Genomic DNA, 21415 nt, shown 5'->3' with positions numbered 1-21415 from the left:
TGTAGTCTTCTCTTTTCCTTTTATTAAAAAACTGTTCATCTCTAGGGTGCTGGTGTTACTATGTGCCAAAGGGTAATGCATATTAATAAAAGTAATTTGCCAGTACAGGAGCGTATCAGATTGAGTTGATTTTTCTGTACATGTAATATGACACAGACCATTGGCTCTGTGCCTGAAACTAACTTATCTACACTTAATATTTACTTAAAAATATACATTTGGATTTACAATAGTCATTCTGTTTTTACAGATTGTCATGCCCTCTGAGGCAAATTTTTTGATTTTGGCCTATATTGATAAAACTGTCTTGACTACTAATGAAGGGACTATATGCTGCAAATGTGTAGTGCAAGCATGCTGAACACCTTGAAGGGGAAAAAAAGTCCCTATTTAATTATTTACCCTACCTTATTACTCGTTTTGCTGAGAAATCAATGAGAACAAGTTTGCCTTTGTGAAAAACATCTAAAAAACAGACTGCCTGGACACAGCCCATTCAAGACACCAGGACAGGGCGCTATAATGAATATATATAGTATGCAGAATATTCATGGTACAGAAGTATTATCAGCAAAGTGTACTTCAATTTCACAAGTGTACTGGTGCAAAATGGCAATTATATTGCCAGTGTTATTATCTTTTTGTATTAATATTGCTGATGATATGACATAGGCAGCATTTAATGTTGTAATTGGTTGAGGTGGAGCTGAGGTTTAGGTTTACTACTCTATATAGTGTTGATTCCAAATTATGGCTGTCAATCAATTGAAATATTTAATCGTGATTAATCGCATGGTTGTCCACGATTAATCGCACATTTTTTATCTGTTCAAAATGTACCTTAAAGGGAGATTTGTCAAGTACTTATAACTCGTATCACTCTCCAGAGAGGCTAACCACTGGTTTAGTCCTCTCTGTTTAATTCAAAGTCTGTCTTTGACCAAACAAACATGATAGTGATATACAAAATATTGTCAAACAAGCAGATTGTAAAGCTGTAGTAAATGTGCATATGTTTGGTATCTTTACTGTAAGACCAAGAAAGACCAGTCATTTTATGGTTTATAGTTTTGGTTTCTGTAGGTTCCTTTCATGGTTTTCTTTTTTAAATCCAGCCTTAATTCACACCTCCCATGTTCATGTTCTCTTTATCATTACATTGAAGTCTCAGAGTTGAGCATAGATAGAGCAAAGATAAATCTCTAAAACACCGAAGGTTGTTAAACAACATGTGCTGCTTATTTTGAAGGTATTTCCAGAGTCATGGCAAATTTGGCAGCTTATCTTGGTAACAAAGTGAGATAAATCGGGTGTAGACGTCAAAATTTGGCTTGAAAATGCTCTCTTAAATTGTAGTAGTTGTTGGAGGTGATTTTAAGGACGACATCAAGCCAGCTAGTGATTATTTCCAGAGTGACAAATATCACAAGCTACCAGAGGTCAAAGACAGTGAATCATCACTTTCCAGAGAGGCAAACCACTGGTCTACTGCTCTCTGTTTAATTCTGTCTTTGACCAAACAAACACAAATATTGAAATATTTAATCGTGATTAATCGCATGGTTGTCCATGATTAATCGCACATTTTTTATCTGTTCAAAATGTACTTTAAAGGGAGATTTGTCAAGTATTTATAACTCTTATCAACATGGGAGTGGACAAATATGCTTGCTTTATGCAAATGTATGTATATATTTATTATTGGAAATCAATTAACAACACAAAACAATGACAAATATTGTCCAGAAACCCTCACAGGTAGGGGAGAGTGGGGTAAAATGAGCCAGTGGGTAAGTTGACCCACCCCCTGTATCTTGGCAACTGTGATTATGTTTTGTCATGTGACCATAAATTCAGGAAGTACCCATCATTTCTATCTTGCTGTGATGGAGTTAAGCACATGGGAGAAGTAGTAAGTACTTTTTTACACCAAAAACAGTTTTTTCCCTATCAAAGTAAATTTTCTGCATGTCAGGAATAATGAATGTTAGGTCAAAGCAAATTTATCCAGGTCTAAAAAAATATATTATACATGTTGGTGATTTACTAAGATATAACACCATGTTAATCCCTTCGTTAAAGATTAGCCTGAATTGCTAAACTGGGCCATTTTTTCCAAAATGGTAGCTATGGGGCAAAGTGAGCCAAAGGCTATGGGGTAAGTTGAGCCACTGGCTCACTAATATTCTACTATTATTCCGAGCCACTGGCTCAACTTACCCCACCATAAATTAACCAAATTAATTCTCTGATGTATAAAATGGTATTACTGTTGAGTGTTACACAACTTGGTTTGATTTTTTGTATGTGTTAACCTTTATAGAAGAGGGAGATAAAGGAAGTTAAAACAGTTGGTTATAGTGGAACAGCAGAGGCAAAGAGGGTCCTCACAGAGGAGGTAGAGAAGGAGCTTGCAGACCATATCAAGAAGCTGGCTGAACAGTTCCACGGCCTTACTCCAAAGAAATGCTGTGAACTGGCATTGGAATTGGCAGAAAGAACAACCTTCCTGTCCCCAACAACTGGAAAGAGCAGGGTTTAGCAGGTAGGCCTAGGTCAAACCAAAGACCAAGACGAAAATCACAGCGTACAGCAGTTCTGAGGAGAGTGTGATGCCATCCCATTTGATGACACTTCTGAGCATGAGAGTTCTAATGATGAGAGAAGTGAATCAGACATCTCAGATCTGTCAGTTGGTGACTTTGTCATAGTAAACTTTGTATCCAAAGGCAGAAGCTACCATTACATTGGCTTGGTTGAGAGCCTGGAGGGCAACGAAGTGAGTGCAAGATTTCTCAGAAGAATCCGGGGGAACACTTGACGTGAGAAGCCCACCTTTGCATTCAAGGAAAAGGATGAGGCATCTTTTCCACTGAGTGATGTGCTGAAGAAGCTACCTCAACCTCAAAAGGCTGGAGGAACTGTAAGGAGGGAGCAACAGTTCATATTTCACTGCAACCTTGACGACTGGAATATTGTCGAATATTGAATGATATTTTGATTGTTCAATGGTCTTGAAACTCACAGGTGGTTTGTTCTCACAAGTTCATAACTGTGAAACTGTTTGTTAACACACTTATGCTGAGGTTTAAACTTAAAAACTCAGATGTTCAGTTTACCCCACGATGGCTCAACTTACCCACTGACTCGGATCAACTTACCCCTTACCTGGGGCAAGTTGAGCCACAGGAGCACTTTTTTTGGGAAGGTCATTTTTTCCAGACAGCTTTGTGATGGATGCATGCTGATCATTTCATTTGATAGGAGAGATCCTGAATTTAAGGTTCAAGTTTTCATTCTGCTTCTGTCTCATTTTTTCTAACCTCGAGGACAGCATAAGTAAAAATTGGCTCATCTTACCCCACTCTCCCCTATTGCATTTAGCATAAAAAATATGCTTAAATCATAACATGGCTAACTCAAGCCAAACAGGCAACAACAGCTTGACAGCTGTTGTTGCCTGTTTGGCTTGAGTTAGCCATGTTATGATTTAAGCATATTAATGTGTGTCAGTGTGCTGACTTGACTGTGACTTGCCCCAAACTGCATGTGATTATCATAAAGTTGGCATATCTGTAAAGGGAAGACTCGTGGGTACCCATAGAACCCATTTTCATTCACATATCTTGAGGTCAGAGGTCAATGGACCCCTTTGAAAATGGCCATGGCAGTTTTTCCAAAATTTAGCATAAGTTTGTTATTTAACCTCTTTTGCGACAAGTTAGTATGACATGGTACATGGACATGGTAAGTACAGTACTTGATTAGTCAAGGTACTTTCTGTCACTGCAAATTGGCGACTTCATACTAGGAAATGTGTCTATGGAGGTTGACAGAGATAAGAGAACAGTTACATGAATGAATGAATGAATGAATGAATGAATGACTTTATTTCGAACATTAAAATAAATAAAAACAGATACAAAATAATAACAAACAAAACAAGAGTAATAGCGTCCGAAAAGGAGTAGATAGAAGTCAAACTTATATTTCCCTACCCCTTTCTCACTTCTCCTCTATTAACTCATATATCATAGAATGATAATATAATATAATATCATATAATATAATATATAAACTATCCCAGATTTATTTAAATCCCAAATTAGTTATATGAACAGCATCCCAAGTTTATTTACAACCCACATATCCATCCGGAGTTAAAAAGTAGATATAAACCAACCCTTAACACAACCCTTATCACAACTCTTCCTCATCCATATACCTCCCAAAAATATATTTTTTGTATAGCTTTTTAAATGGATTTATATTTCTGCTCCGCTTCAACCCATCACCTAACCCATTCCACAAATCCACCCCACAGGCTGAAATACACATACTATTCTTTGTTGTACGAACACAATGCTTTTTTAAATTAAATTTTCCTCTTAAATTATAACCCCCCCTCCCTGTCGCTAAACATTTTTTGAATATTACCCGGAAGTGAATTATGTCTTGCTTTGAACATAATTATTGCGGTTTTAAATTTGACTAAATTCATGAATTTCAATGCATGTGACTTTAAAAACAGTGTGTTCGTGCGTTCCCTATTATCCCACATTATTTACTATCCTGATTGCTCTCTTTTGTAGTATGCATAATGGTTGTAAGTTGCTTTTATAAGTGTTACCCCAAACTTCCACACAGTAATTCAGTTATGGTGATACAAGTGAAGAATACAGAATGTGCAGTGATTTATGGTCCAGTCTTGTTTTCCCTAAAACTGCTACGCTCTTTGCTAGCTTTATAAAACATCCTGTTATATATTTAATAAAAGTAGAAGAGGATCCATTTTAGTTTTTAGAAAGCTTTCATTTTATTAAGCATGAATAAGCACGGTGTTTCATGCCGTTTCATAAGCCCTGTCACAAAAAAAGCATCTTTAAAATATTTATCAGCCTCACATTTTTTTTTTTTTAACATCACTCCCCCTGAAGACGTCACTGCAATGACGCGACAATCTGTCGAACTCTCGCGAGACTGCGCGCAGTTTCCCAGGCAGCAGCAGTGTGCGCCGCGATAGAGACAAGGGAAGATGGCGACGCAGGAGAGCGAAGCGTCGAAAGAAGCCGTCAGCAACGGCGAGGTAAAAATGAATGACACTCATTATCTTATTGAATCTTCTCGTTCAATTGTAGAGCGGTGTTTTATCTTTGTTTGAGCGTTGTGAGTGTGATGGACCGTCAACATTTAAACGTCTTATTACCATAGAAACCATTACACGAGACCACAGTGACGTTGTCAGTGCCGGTTGGTTTTTAAACGACCTCCTGCTGCCGTTAAAACCGGGATGTTAACGGAGTGTGAGCCGTGTTTCACGGTGAAATCTCACCTGAACACACACTATTACATAATAAGTGACAGGATAATGAGTTGATGTGTGTCTGTGAGAGCCAGCTGACTGCTGCAGTGTGTCAGTGAGCTGCTATCACAAGAAGGCCTGAACCTGAACGACGCAGATTCACCAGCCAGGCCAAGCTGCTCTCAAACACCTCTCTCTGATCCACTGTTTCATCATTTACAGGCATTACAGCGAACACTTAGCTTCAATGTAGATTATTTACGCCTCATGGAAAATCTGGCAGCTTATCTTGGTAACATAAAGGGAGATAAATCGTCAAAATTTGGCTAAACGCTTTAAAATGCTGTTTTATATTGTAGCTGTAGTTGCTGGAGGTGATTTTAGGACGACATCTAGCAAACTAGTGATTATTTCCAGAGTGACAAATATCACAAGTTACCAGAGGTCAACGACAGTGAATCATCACTCTCCAGAGAGGCAAACCACTGGTCTGCTCCTCTCTGGTTAATTAAATCAAACAAACACAAAGAGATGCTAGTGATATGATCAAACAAGCAGATTGTTAAGCTGTAGCACATGTTTGGTATCTTTACTGTAAGACCAAGACAGATCAGTCATTTTTGTTTTTTTTATAGTTTTGGTTTCTGTAGGTTCCTTTCATGGTTTTGTTTTTAAATCCAGCCTCAATTCACACCTCATGTTATCATTACATTGAAGTCTCAGAGTTCATCAAAGATAAATCTCTAAAACACAGAAGGTTGTCTTCTTCTGTTTAATTCAAAGTCTGTCTTTGACCAAACAAACACAAAAAAAATTGCTAGTGATACCCAAAATATTGATGTGATTAAACAAGCAGATTGTAAAACTGATAGCAAATGGCACATGTTTGGTATCTTTACTGTAAGACCAAGACAGACCATTAATTTATTTACAGTCATTACAGGGAACACTTCAGGCTCAATGTATATTTTTTTACGCCTCATGGCAAATCTGGCAGCTTATCTTGGTAACAAAGTGAGATAAATCGGTGTGTAGACGTTAACATTTGGCTCGAAAATGCTCTTAAATTGTAGTAGTTGTTGGAGGTGATTTTTAGGACGACATCAAGCCAGCTAGCAATTATTTCCGGAGTGACAGATATCACAAGTCACCAGAGGTCAAAGACAGTGAATCATCACTCTCCAGAGAGGTAGACCACCGGTCTACTCCTCTCTGGTTAATTAAACCAAACAAACACAAAGAAATGCTAGTGGTACACAAACTATTGATGTGATCAAACAAGCAGATTGTAAAGCTGTAGCAAATGGCATATGCTTGGTATCTTTACTGTAAGACCAAGAAAGACCAGTCATTTTTAGGTTTATAGTTTTGGTTTCTATAGATTCCTTTCATGGTTTTGTTTTTAAATCTAGCCCTAATTCACACCTCCCATGTTCTTGTTCTCATTATCATTACATTGAAGTCTCAGAGTTGAGAAGAAGAGGAGGAAGAAGAAGAAGAAAGACACTTTATTAATTAATATTAAAGGGGAAATTAATTTTTTTTCACTCTGTTATTTTACATAGTACACACAGGCCAGAAATACACACGACCCTCCAGTTTCCAAGCCAAGTCCCTATGGACTTAGCTACTGCTGCCCCAAGCATAGATAGAGCAAAGATAAATCTCTAAAAACACAGCATGTACTGCTTATTTGAAGGTATTTCCAGATTCTTCTCTTACAACCATCTGGGTTAAACAATAGTTGCGACTTGACAAATGGGTTACAAATCTGTTTTTTTTCAGGGTTAAATGTTGCATAACATTTTTTGAGGGTTTTACAAATTGTAAGGGATTTATCTTCCTGAATAACCGATGCCTAGCTCTGTAATTCATATCTAATTGTAATACACAAGTGGCAGAATCTAGGACAAGGGTACACCATGCGCTTAGTGTCTCTTTTTCTTAATAAAATCGCTCTGTCAGGCTTTTAGTTTTAGATGAGGCAGTTATGTTGCTCTTGAGGCCCACTGCTGGTGAATTAGTTGAGAGAAAATTCTGTGGTGAATCAAGGGAATACACTAAGTGGCTACTAGTGCTTTTTGTCTTCTAAGTTTTATTTAATATTTCTACTCGGTACAGGTGTAACTGTATTGGTCCCATCACCGCACATATGATGAAGTCAGCGTTTTCATGTCTAAAATAACATGTGAATTTTCCTTGTACTAAATGTCCTCTTAATGTGGAAAGACCATCTTGAATGTTGGCAAATACGCATTGTAGCACAGACAGAAAGCCTTTTTAGACATTAGCAATGGACACACATTCAACAGCCATGCCTTTATATCCATAATTATTTGCCTATATTAGCTTGCTTCCTCCTTGAGGAGATACTGTGTGACAAACATTACCGGAGCGATCCCATTTCTGTGAAAGAGTGACTTATCTGAACTGTTGGCCCTCTTCCTGTCAGACACACACACACCCAGTGTGAAGCATTTACTCTACACCATGGATAGGTGGTTAATTGTTAATCCTTGTTCAGTGTGTGTAAATTATTATCTTGAGCTGGAACAGATAACCTTGTTTCTGTTGTTGGAGCATATTGATGATCCATCTGGTAATGGTTATTACGTTGATCCCTCCAGGAGACGGAGATCCATGTCTCTGATAATAGAATTGCTTCTATTTGAAAGGAACAGGACATGGCAGCGAGGATAAAACGCTCTATTTTGAGCCTATTCATGGCCTCTGAATTCAGTTTGTGATGGTGCTAGGTCAGTGGCTTATCATAAACCCCAACATTTCCGGTGTTCACGCAGTCATTTCTTGGCCTTCTTGGCACTTCAATAACCTGCTGAGCGGAAAACATTTTTTTACCCTCAAGTTTTGTTTGTTTCAAGAGGCCAGCCTCTGGTCTCCCTTGTGCTGGTGACAATGGGGGAGATTAGATGTTTAGATAGTGAATGAGTCTCATGACTTGGCATACGCTTGTGTATTGTGTCACTTGAATAGAATGTGGCCTTGCTGGAGGGGTGGGTGGGGGGGCTACATGGACACGCCGAAGCAAACTGATGACAGATTTCACCGATCTTTAACATGCTAATATGCATGCTGATACTCGCATGATACAAAGGCTCTATTAGGTCAAGAGATCATGGTAGTTACAATCCTTAGAAATTTAATGTTTCAGCTTGGGTGCCCCTCATATGTCATCTTTATATGTTTTGTAATTTGTAATTATTATAGGGCTGCAACAACACTTTCTTTTCATCAATGAAAAAAAGTCAATAAAATGTCGAAAATAGTAAAATTACAAAGAAATCCTGTCTCAGTTTCCCAGAGCATTATGTTATGTCTTCAAATGGCTCGTTTTGTCTGACTAGAACAGTCTAAACCCAAATTTATTCAATTTACAAAACAGAGAAAAACGACAAATCCTCATATTTGAGAAGCTGGAGTGAGAGAATATTTGGCATTATACTGTATCTTTCAGTTGCTAAAATTGTTGCCAATTCATTTTCAAGTCTGCCAAGTTTGTTATTTATTTGCCAAGCATACTGCACATTTGATTGCAAATTTCTTGCTATAATTTTTGTGGAAAGTATTTGTTATTACCCGCATTGCCAGATTGGGCTGGTTTCTGGGCGACTTTTGATCAAGTTAGGCTGGTAAAAATAGCATTGGGCTTGTAGATGAAATTTGAGCTACTCTATGCAACATTTGATGAGTTTTAGAAAATATTGTGAAAACAATATTACCAAACAAGCTGTCATTTTATGGTAAAAAAATACAGATACAAAATTCAATAAACTTTTTTGTGTCCACTATTATTGACTCATTTAATTTGAGAAATATTTACTTGACATGAAGTGGCACGGTGGTCCAGTGGTTAGCACTGTCGCCTCACAGCAAGAGGGTCGCAGTTTCGAATCCGGTTTGGGGCCCTTTCGGTGGAGTTTGCATGTTCTCCCCGTGTTAGCGTGGGTTTTCTCCGGCTTCCTTCCAAAGACATGCAGGTTAGGTTAATTTTTTACTCTAAATTACCTGTAGGTGTGAGTGTGAATGGTTGTCTGTCTCGATGTGTCAGCCCTGTGATAGTTGCCCAATGTCAGCTGGGATCAGCTCCAGCACCCCCTGGACCCTGAATAGGATAAGCAGTTAATGAATGAATCATTGACATGATTGACATACACCGATCAACCATAACATTAGGACAGCATGGGCACCCTGACCGGTCTGTGGCCCCATACGCAGCCCCATACGCAACAAACATATATATTGAATCGTAACCCCTGTATCACGATACGGATCATATCGCTAGATTCTTGCCAATACACAGCTCTACCTAACACAATGGTCATTGGGCAGTCAGTCAATTATGTGAAGTCAACACATAATAAAAGTCTGGGATCAATTGTACTGTATTATATCACGACATTGGGCTTTCAGTAAAGTACAGTGAGAACATGTGTGTCTCCTTTTTACTGCCAGTGAAGCTGTTCTCGTTTGATGACAGACTTCATCACATGATGCCATTACTGCATCATCATTGTGACTTTCTTTGGCTACACTGACAGTGTGTGTGTGTGTCTGTGTGGTTGTAGGTGAACAGCAATGGGACTGCTGCAACAACAGATGGCCAGGTTGTGCCGACACCTGAAAATGCACTGGACCCTCAGCAGCCGCCGCCGCAACCAGCACCTAATGCATGGCAGGTCATTAAAGGAGTCCTCTTCCGGTGAGTTTTTCCTTTTTGTCTTTTAATCTGGCAGGCTCGCCCTGTCTTTACAAGTGGAGAGCCAGCCCACAGATAAAAGCTTACTCTGATACTGTGATTGTAATAATTAACGAAATACATGATGTGATTTATTATGGTGGTGTCAAATCCATATTAAAGCTGTGTGCAGAACCACAGCTCATCTGATGTCCACTCTGCTCTGGATCTCAGAGTTTACAGTCTGCGTTGCCTGTCAATCTGCCGTTTACCCAAATTTGTCCATTTTAAAATCTGTCTCCTCATCTTTTTCAGTGCAATTTGCAGCATAGACAAACTAGACAAATGGTTAATTAATGGATTTCTATGTATGTTTTGATTCAGTCTAAGGTACATTTGTCCTCACCGGACTTGGGGATGACAATATCTCTAAACGTCTCTCTAATTATGTTCAGTGATTTGTCCAATAAAAAGTTCATTAAGTACTACCTTCTTAATGTGGTGGATGAACAAAAAAATCCTGCACCGTCGATCACACCCAAGCAGCATTGGTACCAACAAAAATGTGTATGAGTAATCAACAGTGTGGGAATTTTTGGTTCACATCTTTCACAGTCAGAGTTAATGATCTGACGCACCTGTCTACTCTCTGCGGTGCAATAGCTTTGTAGTAGGCTTAAGTGTTGCCTTAATGTGGTGGATGTCAATTGCCTTGTGTATGTAGATTGCAGTGACTTTCAGGGGATTTTAACAGTTCTTTTTAATGTGTAACATATTCAAGAATCAGTCAAACCCTCTGAGACCTTTACTGTCTTTCAGAGGCTGTAGCAAGTTCAGTTTTAGAGTACTGGTATCATGAAACTAGAAAACCTAAGGAATCTATTGGTGCCAACCATGTCATGTTAGCTGGTCAGAAAGGAGGCTAAATAATGCTTGACTGACTTTGGTGAAGAAAAACTGGCAAGGCCATTTTCACAGGGGTCTCTTGACATCTGACCTCAATATATGTAAATGGGTTACATTGGTACCCACGAGTCTTCCCTATACAGACGTCCCCACTTTATGATAATCTCATGCAGTTTGTGGCAAAAACCTACAGTATTTTATTTCCGCCCATTCTAGAAATATATGTGTGAATATTTCTGCATACTGGGGTCCCTAAACAGTCTTGGAATTACATAAACTGGGTATCACTGAGACTCTTGTGGATCCAGTGAACCCAACTTTATTCATGTGTGATGTTAGACCCCATAGTAGCCATTTCATTGTAGTGAGACATTTAGTAACAAATCTGTGTAACAAATTGTATCAACCCCAAAATTGTTGCAACAACTTATGAGACATAATAAAGCATGGGGATGGCCATCATATACTTCTATCATAATAATCTAAGCCTTTATACACATTTACAATTTATTTTAATTCAGGTTTATTTCTGATTTATGACTAGAACAACTTGACACATAGTGCTGAGCTGCATCTCAAATTAATCTTCAGGTTCCCAGCTCTCAGATGACATACACCTCTTCAATGTGACATAGTTTTAGACCCCCCAAAAAGACAAAAACAGGTGTATGAAGGTCTCTAAGGGTTGATATTTAGGGATATCTCTCTGTATAACAGAACGTACAGTATCTCAGGAGCAAGGGTTATTTTGTACTAAAAATGCTCATGCAAAGCATAGCCCTTGTGGAGCTGGTACCAGTGTAGTACATTTTTTGGCACCTAGTTTGAATTTAGCTTTAAATATATGTCATAAGGTAGAAAAGGAAGTAGATATTTTGGTTAAAGCAGAGGAAAATTTGCTTGATGATTTTAAATTATATTGAACTCTTTGGACTGAGGAATGCCAAACTAAGATCTTTTCTAAAATGGATGTGTAATCGTTTCGTAAACACGATGCATGCTCTGCATGCAACAAAGAATTTTTCTTTATCAATTTTACTATGATATCAAACAGAAAATGTCAGTTTAACCCATACCAACCAAAGAGGGAAGTATACATTGAACAAAACCACAAACGCACAAAGGGAGGTTGGCAGTTAGACTGATAAAAAAAAGAAAAAAAACATGTCAGTTCTTGATATTTTTGGACATTTTGCAATGTTTTCTTTGTTTGCCACAGAGTACTCTGTTCTTCTTTCATTTCTAATTTTGCTTCATTTGACCTGTCACTGATTTATGTTTCAAGAAAAGGTCTCTCTCTCTCTTAAAGTCTGAATGTAATGCAGTTTGACTGCACACAGTTTGATCAGATTAGCCTCCTTGTGGTTTCGCTCCCCTGTAGCAGCTCTTCAGATCTCAAGAGAAAGATCAATATGAAATACTTTGTCTCAGAGTTTTTTATGCTAATGCACCCAGTATTTGTTCATTTACAAATAAATTTAAATATTAATCCAACTCATCCCCACCCCTGCTGCTCTCCTCTTTTTATATTTTTGTCATATTTCTTTTATTTGTGTTTCTCCTCTTAACTTTGATGTTAATTCCTTATTTACCAAATCTTATTTTCCTCTGACTCTGTTTTCACTTGTTTCTCCAGAATCTTCATAATCTGGGCGATCAGTAGCTGGTTCCGTCGAGGGCCGTCCACTCCAGACCCCAACACGCCAGCCGGGGCACCCAGAGTACCCAGCAGGAACCTGTTCCCCAAGGACACCCTCATGGTATTACACCTGTCCCCTCTGTCCATTGCCTTTATCTGCATGGCCGCAGCTGTTTTTTAATTGAATTGAAGCAGTTCATTCTTAAACCCCCCTCAACACTGTGATCACCTGAAGTATTTCGACAGCAAACCAGTGTTATCTCTCCCTTTCAGACCAACTCGCTCCCTCTCCCCTGACTCTGTATTATCATAAACACCTTTATTTTCTCACCATGCCTGCAGGACCTGTACGTGTACATATCCCAGGAGGAGGTGTTCACCGACTTCAACAACACAGAATCCCTGTTCTGGTTCCACAGGGACCTAGTCTACGGAGACTGGACCATTGGGGAGGAGGGGGACGGCTGTTACGAGCAATATAAGGATATGGACATCCCTGAGGTGAGGATGACTGAGGAGCAATGTGAGAGAGAAGTGTCAGACCGTAGATAGATGGTGAGAGGGAACAGGTATTAGTTTAGGAAATGAGATTGACTTTGGTGAAGCACAGGAAAGAACTTGAGATTTGTAATATGGATGTGTTTTTGTCTGAAACTAATACTCTTCCTGTTTGGTGTGTACTTGCAGGAAGTGCAGAAGAATGGTTCCCTTTACATGCACGTCTACTTCACTAAAAGTGGATTCCACCCAGACCCCAAACGCAAGGGCCAGTATCGCAGACTGGCAACAGTTCATTCATCCCGAAGTAAGCTCATGTGGAAAACGCACAGATTGTAAACTTTTAAGCGAAAGTTGTAAGAATAGAATAATTTATTTGATCATTTCTAAGTGTTAACCATCACTTGTTTCCTCTTTCAGTGCTGAATAAATTCAAGCGAAGAAAGTTTATGAAGACCAAGAATCTGCTAACAGGAGAGACTGAAGCAGATCCCGAAGTGATCAAGGTTGATATATTTTTGTTTTACTTATTGTTTTGTACGCTGTAGAGCTAGACCCGTAAATTGACCTGGCCAATATATCACAGATATTAGTTTATTGTGGATATATCAGTGTATATGTTGGCTGATCAAGTGACAACAAAATTGCTGTAAAGAAATGCCAAACTAGGTCTGAGGTAATTTAGAAATTAGTGCTGCATGATTTGAAAAAAAAAATCGAATTGCGATTATTTTGACTGATATTGCATTATGATTTGCGATATTAAACAGAATGATAATTTTTACATCATTATTCTCATTTTCATTGAAAAACATATTAAAATAAAATAATTATGGTGGGATTTTCTGGGGATCTGTACCAAACAAAGATGTTTTATTAAGCCTATAGAATATGATGTGTAGGCCAGGACATCTCTGCAGGTCGACAATATTTAATTTTAAATGGTATTGTATTTCACCTTTAACAAATATTGCGATTTCCTCCTCATCCTGCAATTTGAAAGTTGCAGTAGGCCATATTGCGATATCGATAAAATTGATTAATTGTGCAGCCCTGTTAGAAATAATGTCACCACTACATAGCTTGTCCAGCAAATTACTATTGATTGTTATTGCCATTAGAAGAGTTTTTAAAAATCCAAAATATCGGTATCAGCCTCGGAAATCCAGTGTCGGCCAGGCTATAGTACACTGTGTGTTATCCTCATCTTATGACATTGATTTCCAAATAAATCTTACAGAAACACTAATTGTAGGTTATCTTGGGAAAGGCTGTGAGCAAAGAATATAAATACATTTTACAAAATGAAATAAATTAAAATCATCAGAAAACGATATCAATGAGTTTACTCGTTGGATTTGACTTTCTATTGGTTTTATCATTAATAGAAATAATAGTTGTTACAGCAGCTAAGACAAACTGCCTTTTGCACATGGTGTTGCAGCTCATCACTGACGTGTCAAATCAAATGTTTCCTCACAGCGAGCAGAGAGCCACGGTCCAGTAGAGGTTATCTCTCATTGGCACCCCAACCTCACCATCAACATGGTGGACGACCACACTGCCTGGGTCAAAGGCTCGGTTCCCCCTCCTCTAGACCAACGTAAGTTCATCCCTCTCACCTCTTTGCCAGGTCCCTACTACAGCAGCTGATTAATGAGTCTTGGTTTGACAGAAAAAAAGAAACCATCTTTGACATTTCCACTCTTCTATCACTAGATGTTAAGTTTGATGCAGTAAGTGGCGACTACTATCCCATTGTGTACTTCAATGACTACTGGAACCTTCAGAAGGACTACTATCCCATCAACGATTCCCTGAAAGCACTCCCCCTGCGCCTCTCCTACTGCCCGCTGTCCTTGTGGCGTTGGCAGCTGTACGCTGCCCAAAATGCACGCTCACCGTGGAACTTCCTTCCCGAGGACACATACGAGCAGTCTGATGAAGACCAAGACTCTGTCAAGGTAAGACTTCAAGGATCACAGAGACAGAAAGCTGAAAAAAAGAATTGTATTAGATGTGATGAGATTAAGGTGTTTTTGGTTCTTTTATGCAGGTTTGCTTTTGGGTTGCAATAATAATTACTCCTATTTGGACATTTATTTAATGATACATTGGTGAAATAATGTAATATATAATGTAACATGAGCAGTATGTTTTATCATTATTGTGACATTTACATAGAAACTCACTGTATTTATAGTTTTCTATTTCAGAGATTTCTGTTTATCCTTATTCACAGATTAAGAAACGTATTTGAGTTACTATGAGCCAGGTGTATCTTTTCAACAGACATGTTTAGGGGTGCAACTAATGATTATTTTCATTGTCGATTAATCTGTTGATTATTTTCTTGATTAATCGATTCGCATTTTGGTCTATAAAATGTCAGAAAATGGTGAAAAATGTGTCGATCAATGTTTCCCAAAACCCAAGATGGCGTCCTCAAATGTCTTGTTTTGTCCACAACTCAGATATTCAGTTTACTGTCATAGAGGGGTAAAGAAACCAGAAAATATTCACATTTAAGAAGCTAGAATCAGAATTTTATCTTTTTTTTCCTTAAAATTTACTCAAACCAATTAATCGATTATTAAAATAATTGGTGATTAATATACTAGCTTGCAACTAATCGATTAATTGTTAACATGTTAACTCCTGAGCAGTTTTGTTTTTGCTAATTGGCTTGTGTTGGAATAAAATCATTTTTGTTGGCATTGTATCACAATAGTATTGTAGTATAATTACTTATTTATGATTCTCATCCCAAATACCTCGACAGGTTTACTATAGAAACACTACTGTGTTTTCTAGCTGTGGCTGCAGCTAAATGTAACCTGTGGACTTTCTGATCAAACATAAAAATTGAGATACATCTGTAACTTTAGATTAATAACTCTCTCTCTTTGTATAGGTGGCCCTTTTGGAAACCAACCCGTACCTGCTGGGACTCACCATCGTTGTCTCCATTGTGCACAGCATCTTCGAGTTTCTTGCCTTCAAGAATGGTAAGGTCATAACAGCCGGTCTGTATGCAGGACTAAAAATGATGCTCAAATCATAACATGGCAAACTCAAGCCCAACAGGCAACAACAGCTGTCAGTGTGCTGACTTGACTATGACTTGCCCCAAACTGCATGTGTTTATCATAAAGTGGGCATTCCTGTAAAGGGGAGACTCGTGGGTATTCATAGAACCCATTTTCACCCATTTTGAAAATGGCCTTGACAGTTTTTCCTCACCAAAATGTATTGCAAGTTTGGAGCCTTTGCGAAAAGCTAGTATGACATGGTTGATACCAATGGATTCCTTAAGTTTTTCTAATGTATACGATACCAGCATCTTCACTCTAGCTTAAAAACTAAGCCCGCTACAACCTCTGAAAGATCGATTGCGTTCATGCATTAAATAAATTAGTGGCGTTAAAACAAATTTACGTGTTAATGTCAACGCATTATTAATGTGTTTAGTTTGACATTCCTACTTAATATAAAAAAAATAGATTGCACTGTTGTTTGTCTGACCCTCAGCTTCAACTTACCACCATTTCCTCCCCAGATATCCAGTTCTGGAACAGCAGACAGTCTCTCGAAGGCCTTTCTGTGCGCTCCATCACATTTGGAGTCTTTCAGTCTCTGGTGGTGCTGCTGTACATCTTGGACAACGAAACTAACTTTGTGGTGCAGGTCAGCGTGTTCATCGGCCTCCTTATTGACCTGTGGAAAATCACCAAGGTCATGGATGTTAAAGTAAGTCAGAGCAACACTTGTATTTTTATACACAATATTGTTTGATAAACAGTTTAATTCAACTCTTTAGAAATTAAAAAACTCCAACAATTTTCCTTTTGAGCCAGTGGGCTCCTCTGTCTTTTAAGAAAATATAAAAAATGTCAGACCAACTTAATGCAGCCTATTTAACTGATGAATTCATCTTTAACCAGAAAAGTATGAGTTAACCAGTGAATGTCTTAAGATGATGTTTGGTTTGAATGAAAACCAGCAGACTCCACTACTACTCTGGCTTCAAGGTCTCTTCTGAAGCCAAGCAATTGCATTTGATGATAATATTTCTCACATGTTTTTCCATCTGTCCTTTTTGTTAATCCTAACCTATTGTATCTGTACATTTCTACTATGTTGTACTATTATTACCATATTCCAGTAACCACCTATGTTTGTCTTTCTCTAGTTGGACAGAGAGAACAAAATCCTAGGGGTGGTGCCAAGATTGGTAGTCAAAGACAAGTCAACATATGTGAAGTCTTCAACCAAAATCTATGACGATGTAAGTCAAACCAATACTCAACTGTAACACTCTTATCAGCGGCCACATTCAGAGGACACTGCTTTCAAAAATACATTTATTTTATAACATGACGGACCTCCACTCTGTGGAGAGGGGCAAACCTAAATACACATTTCTCTGTTGGGATGAATATCACCAGTATGTCTCATAAAAGCAGACCAATTAGTACTGTTTTATATTAGTCAATGTCTTATTACTGTTTTTGATCAAACCTTTTTCTCTCTTGTGTACTGTGAACAGATGGCCTTCAAGTACCTGTCTTGGCTGCTCTACCCTCTGTTTGGCTGCTATGCGATCTACAGTTTATTGTACGTAGAGCACAAAGGCTGGTACTCATGGGTACTCGGCATGCTCTATGGCTTCTTGTTAACCTTTGGTAAGTATGTCTTAAGTATTGATATACTTGTATACTCATTCTTAACTCTCCCCGTGGGACTATTTTAAATTTATTCTCTTAATGTATTATTGATTTTACTCTCTGCTGACACGTTTTGTTCCTGTTTATGTAAATCTATTTTTAAAGGCCAGAGAGTCATCTGATTTATTATTATTGTCTCTTAATTATCCTGTCTCTAAGTGGATGTACATGTAGCTAATGTTGTCACCCTTGCATCATGGTTACATATCCAATTCCCACTAGCCTCTGCTAATGTGTTGTGTATTAATAGACTTCACTCAGTCACGTTGGCTGTTGTCTAATTTACTGCCTCTGGTGTACAATTGTTTACATTTCCTTACCGGTGTCTTCCTTTCCATCTCTGCTTTTTGTTTTTTTAGGTTTCATTACAATGACACCGCAGCTTTTCATCAACTACAAAATGAAGTCTGTGGCCCACCTCCCATGGAGGATGCTCACCTACAAGGCTCTCAACACCTTCATTGATGACCTGTTTGCCTTCGTCATCAAGATGCCCATGATGTACAGGATAGGATGCCTCAGAGATGGTACGTCTTTCCTGATCTAAATGTTGTACTTTTTATGAGTTTATCAGGAGCAGGGGAAGTTAAATAATCAGTTGAAGCCATTTAATGTCCTTAAAGAAGCCATTTTGTGTTTGTAGCTTGATGAAGCACAGATGTGCAGTGTTTTTGCTAGAGGTGGTTTCAGGTTTGAATCATTGCTCAGCATGGTGACAGCTAAAGATAATCCAGACAGATTTGTTGTTTGTTTAAAGTAAAGACTGTCCTCCTTTCTGGCCCTTTTTGTTTTGACTTAAACACACTGACGCACAAAGTCACTCATGGCATTATGTTTGATTCCCTGGAACCACAGAGCAACTGTCAAAATCACAGTCGGCCTTCGATGCCAGTAACAGCATCAGTTGTAATTAATCCTCTAACTCCACCTGGTGTCAACTCACTAGGTCTCACTCACAACCATAATTCCCATTGATATTACCACATACTTTATGAGGTTGTTTTAGTGTAATTAATTTTAAAGAGTCACGGTGCTGAGCACATTATATTTAACGGTCATGTCTAGAAGGTAGCACGCAAATTGCGAAACTCTCGTGAGATGGTTAAGGTTAGGCATTGACCTTGAATAGTTATGATTAGGATAGATCGTCAGGCAGCGGGTTCTGAAAGTTTTTGCAAGTTTGGGCAATTTGCGGGTTACCTTTTAGACACAACCATATTTAATCAACATGTATTCATAGGTGCTGGCACTAAATACTGTGGAGTAATTTGGTTGAGTTTCAGCTCACTTTCACTCAGGAAATCTCACTCAGGAAACCTCACACAGCCTCACGGCAATCATGTGACCCCCTAAAATGTTTTCTTTTACATTATGGTCTGTGAAGTGTGCACAGTCTGTTGTTGTGGAAATTTAAGTTTTTTTCATTGGTAGGTGATGTCATCATCTCTGTCTCAGTCAGCTCAGCTCCTCAGTTGGTTATCTGGGTTTTACTTTTCTCATCAGTGCGTTGAATGTTGAGTGTCCATCATTGAGTTGAGATATTGGTGGGTCTTGACTGGTCATGTACTAGATGCTAAGGGTGTAAGAAAATATTTAAAAAATGTAATATTGCGATACTATGTTTTTTGTTACTATATCGATTCTCAAATAGTTTACATGCAAAGATTAACTCAGTCAATACTTTATTTCATTTGCAAAGAGATGCACCTCTAAAAGTAGTGCTATGATGTTGGATGTTACAGTGACTGTGATAATTGCAAATGCAGATCCCACTATTCTGATTGCATAAAAAAGTATGTGTGTTCTTTATACTATGACAGTTTTCCTAAAGTGAGATGAAAAAAATTGCAATATGCTTGTTTCTCACTGGACTAACCTCTGTTTCTTCTCCTGCAGATGTGGTGTTCTTCGTCTACCTTTACCAGCGCTGGATCTATCGGGTGGATCCCAACAGGGTCAACGAGTTTGGCACCAGCGGAGTGGAACCCACCTCGGACACCACGGCAGAGGGAGACGCTGCTCCTGATGCACCCGCTGCACCCGCTGCCATCACAGACAAACCAGAGGGGGAGAAGAAGAACGATTAAGCAAAACAACGCCCTTATCTGCCTCCCTGGCCCTCACTGCTGGGGCGAAGAGGACTTGTGGAAATTAGGTAGGGAGGGGAGTCGTTGTTTAGCCGTCATGGACGCCACTACAAAAAAAAAATGCAGTTCAACTGTTCCCTCTGATTTCTGTGTGGCTCCACAGAGAATCATATTCAGTGTAGACTTGGTAAATTCTTATTTTTGTTCCCGGCCCTCTCGTTTTGCAGTTCAAGTGAAGTAAAACAAAACGTGATGTACTGTATCTGTATGATTTTTCAGAGGGTAACAATGTCTTGGAGTAGAGGTTGGGAGGGAACTGGTCGCAGTTATACTACATTTTTTTTATACACGGGGAAAAAAAGAGGCTAAGGGCAGCTTTTTTTTTTTTTTCTTTGTGTAGATTCCTTGTGAATTTTTCTTTTCATTCCATGTGAGCACCGTGTTTCGAATTGCCTGGAAACTGGTGAGTAGTTCTGGGGGAAACTGGAAAGATCCTGAGCCACGAAGGAGGTTGAAAAAGAGGTGGTGACTGGAGGCAAGATTGACGACCCTACAGGACACTACCCACAAGACAGTGACTCCTACCCTCGATTTTAAAGAAATGGTTAATGTTCTAAACATGAACATAAAAAATAACAGCCTTGTTGGTATTAATATAAATATATTAATATTGTCAATGACTTATTTTTTGTTTTTCAGTCTCTGAAGCATTCTTTTTGTATGTCCTCAAACTGTACAGAATCTCAGCTTGTCATGTTAATAATACTGTTGTCAAAACTGTCTAGCTAATAGCTAATTTGCAAGTCTAATTTTAATTTTACCCCCTCGGCTGGACGTCTGATTTTCAAATTGTTTTCAAGCTCCAAACCAGATCACCTTGACAGACACAGTGGAGACAGTCGGGTGTGTGCTGGAGGAATTACAGTGTCTTGTTTTAATTTTGAGTGCTGTAAATCCTGAAACAAAGAGGGTTCCATGTTGGTACATATTACATTTTGATTCATTCATGTTTATAGTAAAACTTAAGTGTGATTTAAAATGTCTATGCAAAGCTTTTTTGATTTTAACTCTTTCTAGTTCTGGGTTCAACAACAATATTTTTGCGGGAAACTTTATTATTTATTTGGTTATGCATCATTTAGGTCTTTGTACTCTTTCACCCTGAAGGCTTGAGTTTTAGATTGCAGCTGACTAATGTCAATATTGATAGCAATTATTTTCTCTGAAATTTTTTGTTCTGACAAACCATCTTAATTTTTCCAGAGCCCAAGTTCATACTAAAGGTACAAAACTCAACGATTCAATTCACAAAGAAATAGAAAAAGAGAAGCAAACAATACTCTCATTCAAGAAGCTGAAACCAGCAAATGTTATAGTATTTTTGCTGAGAAAATTGACTCAAACTATTAAGTAATCATGAAAATACTAAATTGTTTCAGCTCTACTTGAATTTGATCATCAGTCACTTTCTAATTCAAATAGTAACGTTTGGTTGATTTGACAGGCCTGGTCAATACCTCTTTGTAGTGAATGTGTGGAGAGACAAGCAGGTTGGAGTAA

General features: G+C 38.4%; 1 protein-coding gene across 2 annotated transcripts; it reads left to right on the top strand.

Annotated features, from left to right (window-relative positions):
• The first annotated feature begins 4928 nt into the window (after positions 1–4928).
• On the top strand, positions 4929–20894 carry clptm1 (CLPTM1 regulator of GABA type A receptor forward trafficking). Of its 2 annotated transcripts, XR_012594742.1 has the most exons (15): positions 4929–5086; positions 9889–10022; positions 12541–12664; positions 12886–13044; positions 13231–13348; positions 13462–13547; positions 14524–14644; positions 14761–15005; positions 15956–16049; positions 16601–16791; positions 17234–17329; positions 17591–17726; positions 18128–18295; positions 19665–19923; positions 20256–20894. XR_012594742.1 is itself a non-coding variant. In XM_074642127.1 (14 exons), exons 1-14 carry the CDS (start codon positions 5036–5038, stop codon positions 19853–19855), a joined length of 1914 nt encoding a protein of 637 aa, XP_074498228.1. In that variant the 5' UTR covers positions 4929–5035; the 3' UTR covers positions 19856–20894. The 2 variants fall into 2 exon arrangements, 1 of the variants encoding a protein (XP_074498228.1); XM_074642127.1 differs by having other exon boundaries at positions 19665–20894.
• Positions 20895–21415: the final 521 nt, after the last annotated feature.

The sequence above is a fragment of the Sebastes fasciatus genome, chromosome 7 (assembly GCF_043250625.1).
Source record: "Sebastes fasciatus isolate fSebFas1 chromosome 7, fSebFas1.pri, whole genome shotgun sequence".
Taxonomy (NCBI): Eukaryota; Metazoa; Chordata; class Actinopteri; order Perciformes; family Sebastidae; genus Sebastes; species Sebastes fasciatus.
This window is presented reverse-complemented; position numbering and strand designations above follow the sequence as displayed.

Coding starts and splice junctions, on each gene's coding strand:
- clptm1 (XM_074642127.1), top strand. CDS start 5,036: ATGGCGACGCAGGAGAGCGAAGCGTCGAAAGAAGCCGTCAGCAACGGC. Junction 13,349..13,461: donor AACAGTTCATTCATCCCGAA/GTAAGCTCATGT, acceptor TTCCTCTTTCAG/TGCTGAATAAATTCAAGCGA. Junction 17,727..18,127: donor TGGCTTCTTGTTAACCTTTG/GTAAGTATGTCT, acceptor TTGTTTTTTTAG/GTTTCATTACAATGACACCG.